The sequence below is a fragment of the Pan troglodytes genome, chromosome 19, assembly GCF_028858775.2.
Source record: "Pan troglodytes isolate AG18354 chromosome 19, NHGRI_mPanTro3-v2.0_pri, whole genome shotgun sequence".
Classification (NCBI taxonomy): domain Eukaryota; kingdom Metazoa; phylum Chordata; class Mammalia; order Primates; family Hominidae; genus Pan; species Pan troglodytes.
The window spans coordinates 21,035,170-21,045,457 of NC_072417.2; the positions used below are offsets into that span (position 1 = coordinate 21,035,170).

Here is a 10,288-nt window from a genome sequence, read left to right on the forward strand (position 1 = left end):
GTCTGACTTCAGCTGGATGCAATCAAGGTACGGACTCCAAGTCCAGGGTATAGCAAAAGCCAGGGGTTGGTTTCAGACAAAGGATATAACTGAGCATTTCTCTACAGAAATCCAATTGGGCCAAAGCAGAGGACAGAATGTTCGGGCCAGACACCTGCTGGACTCCCTGTTCTATCCTGGCTCCGAGGGGTGATCAGGGCAGGGGAGACTCTTGCCCTGAAAACTGCATGCCTTTGCGCCAGGCCAGCTTTCCCAGGACTGAGGAGCTTGAGCCAGGTTGTTTCCCAATCTGGGGTGCCTATGTGTGCCTCAGTTTCTTCATCTTTAAAGTGATAATTTTGCCAGGCACAGTGGCTCACACCTGTAATCCGAACACTTTGGGAGACTGAGGTGGTAGATCACCTGAGCCCAGGAGTTCGAGACCATCCTGGGCAACATAGTGAGACCCTGTCTGAACAAAAAATAAAATAAAAAATTATGGTGGCACATGCCTGTGGGCTCAGCTACTCAGAAAGTTGAGGTAAGGGGATCACTTGAGCCAGGTGATCAGGGCTGTAGTGAGTTGTGATTGTACCACTGCACTCCAGCCTGGGCAACAGAGCGAGATCCTGTCTCAAAATAAAAATAAATAAATAAAATAATAATTTTAATAACTTACCAGGATATACACACATGCTTAATGTTCTAATAATGAGTATCAGGATGGGTATGGGTGTCTTAGTCTGCTTTATGCTGCTATAACAGGATGCTTGTTATAAAGAGGGCAATTTATAAATAGAAATTAATTTCTCACAGTCTAGGAGCTGGGAAGTCCAAGATCGAGTGGCCAGCATCTATCTGGTGAGTGCCTTCTTTCTGCATTAAAACATGGCAGAAGACATCACATGCCAGAAAGAGAAGAGAGAGAAAGAGAAAGAGGGGTGGAACTCATCCTTTTATAAAGAACCCACTCCTGAGACAATGGCACTAATCTATTCATGAGGGTGGTGCCCCTGACCCAAACAATGGCAGCATCTCACCCCACCTCCCAACACCTCCACATTGGGGATCAAGTTTTCAACAGATGAACTTGGGGAGACATATTCAAACCGTAACAGGGAGCAGAGGCTCTGTGATGCCTGTGTGTTGGGGCATCCCGAATCCCTTCACTCCAATTTGCCATGCCCTTTCCATCCCCTTGTCTCCCACTTCACTGTCACCACTGGAATTCAAGTCTCCAGGCAGCATCTTTTGCCTGCATTATTGCAATAACGAAGTGCTTTCCTTACTCTCCTGCAACAATCAAAGCATGCAAATTAACATACGGGTGAGAAACCACCCCTGCCCCCACCCCCCTTCGCTACTCAGGCAAAGACTTTTAAAATAATGATAACAATGTTGGGGGTGGAGAGCCCCCTTTCCCCACAGGGCATGATTGTACACTGGTATATTTCTGGAAAGCAATTTAGTAGGAAGTACTTTTTGATTTTTTTTTATTATTTTATTTTATTTTCTTTTATTTTTTTTTTGAGACGGAGTCTCGCTCTGTCACCCAGGCTGGAGTGCAGTGGCGTGATCTCGGCTCACTGCAAGCTTCACCTCCCGGGTTCACGCCATTCTCCTGCCTCAGCCTCCCGAGTAGCTGGGACTACAGGCGCCCGCCACCACGCCCGGCTAATTTTTTTTTTTTTTTTGTATTTTTAGTAGAGACAGGGTTTCACGGTGTTAGCCAGGATGGTCTCGATCTCCTGACCTCGTGATCCACCCGCCTCGGCCTCTCAAAGTGCTGGGATTACAGGCGTGAGCCACCACGCCCGGCCTACTTTTTGATTCTACAGGTCCATTTTTCAAAATACAATCTAAAGAAAAATCAGTTTTGGCACAAATACTTTGTTACAAGGCTCCTTATGGTAATATTGTTCCTGATGAAAGAAAAAAGAAGACAGAAAGAAAGAAGAGAAAGAAAGAAGAGAAAGAAGAAGAGAAAGAAGAAGGAAGGAAGGAGAGAAGGAAGGAGAGAAGGAAGAAGAAGGAAAGAAAAACTCAGGCATCCAGCAGGAAGCTTGGTTAAATAAACTGTAGTAGTCCATATCTTAAAATGCCATTCCTTCACTAAAAATGATGTTGTAGCTCAGTAGTTTGTGCATCACGTGGGAACTGTTAGAAATGCACATTCTGGGGCCCCATCCCACATCTGATTCAGAAACTCTTGGGGTTGGTTGGGGTGGGGGGATTGGGGGCGGGAGATGGAAGCAATCTGGGTTTTAATAAACCCTCCAAGGCAATTCAGAGCCATAGCTGTAGACGACCATCGCTAGGGAAAGTTACGCTGTTAAGTGAGGAAAGGTTGGGAGGCAGTAAGCAGGAACAGTGCATCCCCATATCTGTTATCTAGAGAAAGGCACAAATAGAAAAAGTCTGGGAGGAGTTTATACCCAGGTGATAACATCGACACTCTCTAGGAGGCAGGATTATAAAGTTTTAGAGTAATTTTGGTAATTCATGTTTTCTAAACTAGTCTACAATGACTATGTTTGTGTAAAAAAGAAAGAAAAAAACAGTAATTTATTTTTTAATAAAAAAAAAAAGTTAAATGGGACCAAGTTGAGAGGAGGGTGTAGGGAAGGAGGCAGAGAGCCCGCCTCGCCGCGACAGCTTTCACCCCGGGAAAGCTGTGAGGCAGGACCGCCCAGGAGACCCGGGGCCAGTGGGGTGGGCAGCGCCAGGGGTCCCGGCGACTCATCTGATGTCTAGCAAGGCTTACGAGGGCTTAAATAATAAGCGAAGAGAGTCAGGGCAGATTCCGGAATAACTTCACTGCTAAGGGTATCACATCCTGGAATAGGCACCTTGGAGAGGTTTTCTAGCCAAGAACGGACAGCGGGTGCCAGGAGGGGGTGGAGTTTCGCCGGCCCGCGGACAGAGGCTGCCGGATCTCCCGACCCCCTCCAGCACCGGGACTCCGGGGAGGCTGCGCCCGCGGCGGGATTCCCGCCCCTCGGAGATGCCGCGGGGACCGGCGGGGCGGGGCCGGGCCGTTGCTAGGGGAGGGGCGGCCAGGCGCGCGAGGAACCCAGCGGGCGACCGCTAAGCACACTAGGTTCTCCGGCTCCAGCTCCTGCGCCGCCTGTTGCTCGCTCCTCCGGGCGGTCGCTTCCCGCCCGGTGCCCAGGGGTAGGCGGCCCGAGAGCGCGCAGGCAGCCAGCCTCCCGCCTTCGTCCCCTCCCCGCACCGCAGGAGCCGGTCCGAGGGGTCCCGAGCGTCCCTGAGAGCGCGGACCCCGGCGAGCAGCCCAGTGCGCCCGGGACTGCGCGCCGAGACCCCCGGCGCCGCGCGGCGATGAACGCGACCTTCCTGAACCACAGCGGCTTGGAGGAGGTGGACGGCGTGGGCGGCGGCGCCGGGACCGCCCTGGGAAACCGCACCCACGGGCTGGGCACGTGGCTGGGCTGCTGTCCCGGGGGCGCACCGCTGGCCGCCAGCGACGGGGTCCCCGCGGGGCTGGCGCCCGACGAGCGCAGCCTGTGGGTGTCGCGGGTGGCGCAGATCGCCGTGCTCTGCGTGCTGTCGCTTACCGTGGTCTTCGGCGTCTTCTTCCTGGGCTGCAACCTGCTCATCAAGTCCGAGAGCATGATCAACTTTCTGGTGCAGGAGCGCCGGCCCTCCAAGGACGTGGGCGCAGCCATCCTGGGGCTGTACTGAGCGCCATCTGGGTCCGCCCTCGCCAGCGCTGCTGCAAGAAGGACCCCGGAGACCCGGACCCTCGCCCCGCTCTCTGCGCTCTGCCGCCGCCTCCGGGCGGGCAGCTACGTGCCTGGGGCGCCCGGGCGGGGACGCGGCGAGACTGTCGGCGGGGGCGCGGGAAGGGACTTGGACGCCCGGCTCTGTCCTGTGTGCGCTGCAGCGTTGCGGGGTGGGAGAATGTGGGGTGAGGGTTCTTACCAGTTTTTTTGTTTGTTTGTTTTTTAAGACGTTCGGGGCAGGGTGGGAGTGCGTATGGAGATGCAATTTGGGACTGCGGTCGCTCGCGTGGGAGTTTTGTGTGTACCTTGGTGCGGGTGGGTTCGGAACACGGTGCGAGTGGGTGAAGATGTGAAGCGTCAGAGTCGCTGAGCTTGTTGGCCTGATTTTGCGTTTGGAAAGAAATCTTGTAATAAAACTGCAGCCGTAGGGCTTCGGGCAGCTTCCCACCCGCGCCTGTGAGGTGTGTGTGTGTGTTGCGGGGCGGAGGGCATGTACCCTCCTGGCGGACACTTTGAGCCCCGTGGGAGACATCTAGCCCCTGCGTGGACGCCTGGCTGGGGAGCCCACAGGGCAGGTCAGGGATCCTGGGGCTCCACGCGGAGGCCAGAGCGAGGAAAGGCAAAGGGAATCGTTTTCTAACGCCAACAGCGGAGAAGGCAGGTCCTGTGGGACAGCCAGACAGCTGGTGAGATTAATTAAATCACTGGATATATGAGTCTAATATGAGATGAAACAAAATCAGTCAGCTGTGTCCAAAACGAAGAAAATGTGAACAAGGAAAATTCAATTTGGCAGAGGGGAAAACTAGATCTAGTTAAAAGTTTAATTATAAGGCCAAAGCCCCTTCTAAGGGCTTGCTTTGTCCCTACCCTTATAGCGGACAGATGAGTAGACGGAAGAAACCCCCTTGTTGCATCCCATAGGGGTGGGGGTTGGCGGCTTTGTGGTGAGGAATTCCCAGGATGTTTATTATACAATAGAGAAAATGGCCTCCAAACGCAGTTGCCTGCAGGGGACTTGGAGCCTCCCATTACAGGATGCCCCAGCTACCCAGAAACCCACGCCTCCTGCAGGTGCTAACTTCCTTTGCAGCAGTGTGGAGCAGCAAGAACTGGCTACTCCCTAGCGGACAGCGAGAGGACAGCTCTGCTCTCTGGAAGTGGGGGACAGGGGGACCTGGGGACACTGGAGGAGAGAAGGCTGGGCTTTCTGGCCTATGTATCCCCCACTACACTTAGTCTTAGTGCCAACCCCGCTCAAGCGGTTCTTGGAAGACTTGGTCGGGGAGAGACTGGATTTCTCCCTTTCTTCTCTCTTTTGCTGTGGGTGGGAGTGAAGAATAACGAGGAAGGTGACTGAAGTCTTAGCTGCTTTTAGCTAAGAGAAGCGAAGGGAATGCGATCTCGTGTATTTGGCACTAGTTTCATTAGGGAGAGGCTTGGCACAGGTGGGGTGGGGGAGTTTCTCGAAGGCACAGATGGTCCCTGGCTATGAAGGATCCAGAGTCGTCCTGGCTCCCAAGTGCTCCTGTGTGGTCAGAATTATCATGATCAGGATGTGCCCCATCCCCCAACCCTGGTCGTCCCAATCTCAGACCTGGGAGAATTCAGGCCAGGCCAGTGAGGGTAGGAACTGACACTCCTTGTAAAGTGTCTCTGGGGGGAAAACCCCGAATGTGGAGAATGTTCTGTTGATGGTTTGGTGTGACTTGCAGAAGTCCAGCCTGATCTGGGGACAGCAGCCTTCAGTGACTCAGGCAACCTGGATAAGTGGCTTCGTCATGTAGGTGGTGCAGTTATCTGGAGTCTGGGCTGCCCCCAGTGGCTTGGGGAATGCAGCTCAGACAGCTACAGGCATTTGCGTAAAATCCCAAATGACCAGAAAATGGTTTCAGGAAGAACACAGGCTTACACACTTTTCCACCGGGCCAAGTTAGAGCGAACACTACGAGAACTCTGCTCTAATAAAATGGATCTGCTACTAAATGTGACTGGGGCGAGAAGAGAATGAGTCAAGAGTTAAATTTGTTTTTTTGGTTTTTTGTTTGTTTGTTTGAGATGGAATCTCACTCTGTCGCCCAGGCTGGAGTGCAGTGGCGCAATCTTGGCTCGCTGAAACCCCTGCCTCCCAGGTTCAAGCGATTCTCCTGCCTCAGCCTCCGGAATAGCTGGGATTATGGGCGCGTGCCACCATGCCTGGCTAATTATTTATTTATTTATTTATTTATTTATTATTTTTAGTAGAGACCGGGTTTCACCATGTTGGCCAGGCTGGTGTTGAACTCCTGACCTCAGGTGATCCACCTGCCTCGGCCTCCCAAGGTGCTGGGATTACAGGTGTCAGCCACTGCGCCCAGCCAAATTTCTTTTTTAAAAACTTTTATCGCCAGGCGTGGTGGCTCACGCCTGTAATCCCAGCACTTTGGGAGGCCGAGGCGGGCAGATCACGAGATCAGGAGATCGAGACCATCCTGGCTAACACAGTGAAACCCGGTCTCTACTAAAAATACAAAAAATTAGCCGGGCGTGGCGATGAGCACCTGTAGTCCCAGCTACTTGGGAGGCTGAGGCGGGAGAATGGCGTGAACCCGGGAGGCGGAGCTTGCAGTGAGCCGAGATTACGCTACTGCACTCCAGCCTGGGCGACAGTGCTAGACTCCGTCTCCAAAACAACAACAACAACAACTTTTATCATTTTCTTTCCTTCCTTCCTTTCTTTATCTTTCTTCTTTCTTTCTTTCATAGCTCCTTGTCAAAGCAAAGTTAACTGTTCTGAATTTGCTGAAAAGGAAAGCCTTAGTGGGGACACTTTGCAGGATTCTCCCACTGTTTAAAAAAATAGTGAAGACGCGTATGTACTAACGTGTGTTTGGGTCCCCTGTGGTGTACAAGTCTGCACACGTGGGCACATGGTGTGAGTGTATGCTCACACATGCAGGCACACACACAGGCACAGGCAGGCTTGTGCCTCAGGAGGAAAACAGCCAGCAAGAGTGGGGTCCTGAGAAGGGGTGAGGGCGAGAGGTCACATTTGTAGACCGTCTTAGTTCTCCCCAGGAGTCCTGAGGCCTGCAGGGTGTTTACTGGGCTGCCTTATATAATCCTTGGGGCAGGGGGCGGGAACACTGAGTTACATAAGGTAAGAGTGAATGAGGAACAGTGCTCCAGGGCAGAGCCAGACAGAGCAGAATCCTGAGCCATCCGAGTGGAGGATGGTTCTAGAAAGCCCCACTCACCCACAACTGCTGTCCATTGAGAGCTCTTCCCAGGATGCACCGATAAATCTCAGAGGGCCTTGGGTTCACAAGAGAGAAGGCCTGGGATCCTGGTCTTCAAAATCCTGGCTGCCCTGCTTCCTGGCTCTGTAACTTTGGAGAAGTAGCTCAACCTCTCTGTGCCTCGGTTTCCTCACCTACAAAATAGGAGCGATAGGGGACCCATAGCTTTCACGACATGATGTGTTTGAAGAAGCCGGCACAATGCCTGGCATTTAATAGACGCTCAATAAGGACAATGAGGGTTATTGTTAGTTTTGTTTATCGTATGAACTCTTTCCCTAAAGTACATTTGGTTCTCTGAAATGGATTCCCTGGACCAAAAAAAAAGAAAATAGTAATTCATATTTGAAAAGCATTTGCAGTTTTCAAAGTACTTTCATAAGCATGACGAAAATAGTAGCGAATGCCTAATATGCCAAACACTGAGCTTCCACCCCCGTGAAGAAGGTTTTGTAGCTGCTCCCATTGTACAGATGAGGAAACTGAGGCTCCAAGAGGTTGCCTGAGGTAGCGCAGCTAGAAAGGGGCAGAGCTGGGATTCAAATCAGTTTCACTTGAGATGACCTCCTTTTTTTTTTTTTTTGAGACAGAGTCTTGCTCTGTCCCCCGGGCTGGAGTGCAGTGGTGCGATCTGGGCTCACTGCAAGCTCTGCCTCCCGGGTTCACGCCATCCTCCTGCCTCAGCCTCCCAAGTAGCTGGGACTACAGGCGCCCGCCACCACGCCCAGCTAATTTTTTGTATTTTTAGTAGAGACGGGGTTTCACCGTGTTAACCAGGATGCTCTCGATCTCCTGACCTTGTGATCCACCCGCCTCAGCTCCCAAAGTGCTGGGATTACAGGCGTGAGCCACCGCGCCCGGTGGAGATGACCTCCTTTGCTCCCCACAACACATTGGTAAGAGGAGCAGATGCTCCTCTAATTTCCTGTTTATAGGAGAGGAAATTAAGATTCTGTTTACTGATCTTGTCCAAGCTCATTCATTCCACCGGTGTCTACTGTAAATCTCCTGTGGGCTAGGCACTGTGCCAGGCACTGGGGGAGCAACGGATGGCAGACCTAGCGTCTGGCCCTGGCCAGCGCCCCAGAAACCCTGGCACTTGCTTTGCTCCCCAGGTAGCTGGTTCCATGCGTCTCAGGGCCTAGGTCAAATCCCCCACATCCTGTCCTCTGAGTCGGGGATAGTACTTCTGAGGTCAGCTTGCCTTCACTAGCAAGATGTCCCCTAGAACGGGGGAAGTAGGGAGGGCTTACATCACCACATCCACTTACTTTCTTACTTGCTTGTCTAAGCCAAGTTCACATAGAGGGGTGCACGGCTGTGGCTGCTGGGGGTCACCCTCCCCAGACCCCAACTCAGTAGTAGATGGAAAGAAGCCTTGAGCATTGGGGGTGGCTTCAGAGGCCAAGAATGGAGCATGCGAGGTGGCGGGTACAGCAGAAATGGCCCCCATCCAGCATTCCAGTTTGGGGGAAAGGTATACGTGTACACATGTGTTGCACACATGCACACACATTTAATAAAAAGGACTTAAGTGGGATTTCCGAGTAGCATCTCTTGAGTGCAGATTCTTGTCAAGAAAGCAAGATTCTTTCTTGTCAATAAAGATCACAGCACATACACGGGCTGTCCAGGACAGCAAACCCCAGCTCGGCAGACGGGGCAGGTGTCCAAGCCTCTGAGATGGCAGCATTGCGGGGTGTTCTGAGGCAGCGCCTGCTCACCCTTGCAGTCATAGTTCTATTACTTAGACTTGAGATCCCATGATAAGTGCACTCCAGTCCATGGATAAGGAGAGTTTAACCCATGGGGAACACTAGATCTCAACAATTTTCAACAACGAAGCAACAGAGGCTAGGTGTGGTGGCTCATCCCTGTAATCCCAGTAATTTGGGAGGCTAAGGTGGGCGAATCACTTGAGCCCAGGAGTTCGAGACCAGCCTGGGCAACACAGTGGGACCCCCATCTATATGGCAAAAAAAAAAGAAAAAAGAAAAGAAAAGAAAAGAAAAAGAAAAAAGCAGCAGCAGAGTGAGAGTGAGCAAGCCAGCTGTCATATAAGATTGTCATCTGGTTGTGTGGTTAGATAATGGGCTCAAGGTCACACTCAGCTAATGAGTGGCAGAGGCAGTGGGTACAGCAGAAATGGCCCTCATCTGGCGTTCCAGCTTTGGGGGCAAGGTGTATGTGTACACATGTGGGTTGCACACATGCACACATATTTAATTAAAAGGACTTCAGTGGGATTTCCGAGTAGCATCCCTTGAGTGCAGATTCCAAGGACGCTACTCAGAAATCCCACTGAAGTCCTTTTTATTTGACACTTTCCCACCTGGCTAAGTTAGAGGGAACACTACAAGAAGTTTTACACTCCTCATAAACTTGACGTACAAGACCTAGGTTTGCATGTCAGTGCCAGTATTTTTTAGGTGTGTCTTATGTCGCTCTCCTAATGCTGGGTGCTAAGGAAGTTGCAGAGGTGAAGGCAACTCAGGCTCTGCCCTCGAGATGCTAATTGACTGCAGAGACGCTCGTCCACACGGGAGATTGAGTGCTGCCATCCTCTGTGCCTCAATAATTTCTTTTTGGGTAGCCAGCGTCAGCCAGTGGGGTACAGGGTTTGGGGCTACAGAGCAGCTGTAAACCCGGGTTTCTCCTGGGGCTCACTTTGCAGGGGAGTGCCTGGGCAGAAAGCCCGGGACATGGAACCTGCATGTTGACAGCAATGCAGCCAGATGGGCAGAGGCCAACATCCGTCACCAACGGTCACATTGTGCAGACTGCTGTTTCCCTGCTGAGCTGGGCCAGGCTGTGGGAGGCTGACAGACCTGGATTCCACCTTGTGCTCCAAAGCTGAGGTTCAGCAAGGGCTCGGGGTGCCCAGTGTGCAACCCTTTGCTGGGATCCTTTCCTGTCCCAGGTTCTCCTTCCCTCTTGGCCAAGAGCCAGAGCTCCTTGCAGGGACTTCTTCCCACTATAGCTGGACTAGAAAGGAAGGAAGAAGGGAGAGGAGGAGGAGGAGAAAGAAGGGGGAAGAGGAAGCATATGAAAGGAGAGCAGGGAGAAGATGGGATGGAGGGAGAAGGGAAGAGAGGAGGAAGAAGCGGGTGGCGGGAGAAGCAAAGCAGGAAGCCAGGGTCTCGCCTCCTGCCCCAGCCCAGCCCCAGGGTTCTGTCAGCACACAGCCTGGGCCCAGCACAGTGCCCACCACAGCAGGCTGTCCCCTCCAGGTGTCTCTATAGGAACATAAAGCGGGGAAGCAGCAACCCTGAGGGTGATTATGGTTGA

At 52.4% G+C, this 10,288-nt stretch overlaps 2 protein-coding genes across 3 annotated transcripts in view; one reads left to right on the plus strand and one right to left on the minus strand.

The window, feature by feature from the left end:
• Positions 1 to 3,025: 3,025 nt before the first annotated feature.
• RPRML (reprimo like) lies at positions 3,026 to 4,172 on the plus strand. The gene has a single exon (XM_016946814.4). The coding sequence runs from the start codon at positions 3,319 to 3,321 to the stop codon at positions 3,679 to 3,681; it is 363 nt and encodes a 120-aa protein (XP_016802303.1). The 5' UTR covers positions 3,026 to 3,318; the 3' UTR covers positions 3,682 to 4,172.
• A 2,290-nt stretch (positions 4,173 to 6,462) lies between these two features.
• The window catches only part of GOSR2 (golgi SNAP receptor complex member 2), a 52,820-nt gene continuing 48,994 nt past the window's right edge, over positions 6,463 to 10,288 (minus strand). For both annotated transcript variants that reach the window (XM_054671312.2, XM_054671306.2), the window contains one exon: positions 6,463 to 7,134. The gene's annotated coding sequence lies outside the window, so the exon portion shown is untranslated. The remainder of the gene's footprint in view (positions 7,135 to 10,288) is intronic.

Excerpts from the sequence above, each read along its gene's own strand:
- RPRML (XM_016946814.4), top strand. The coding sequence starts at position 3,319 with ATGAACGCGACCTTCCTGAACCACAGCGGCTTGGAGGAGGTGGACGGC.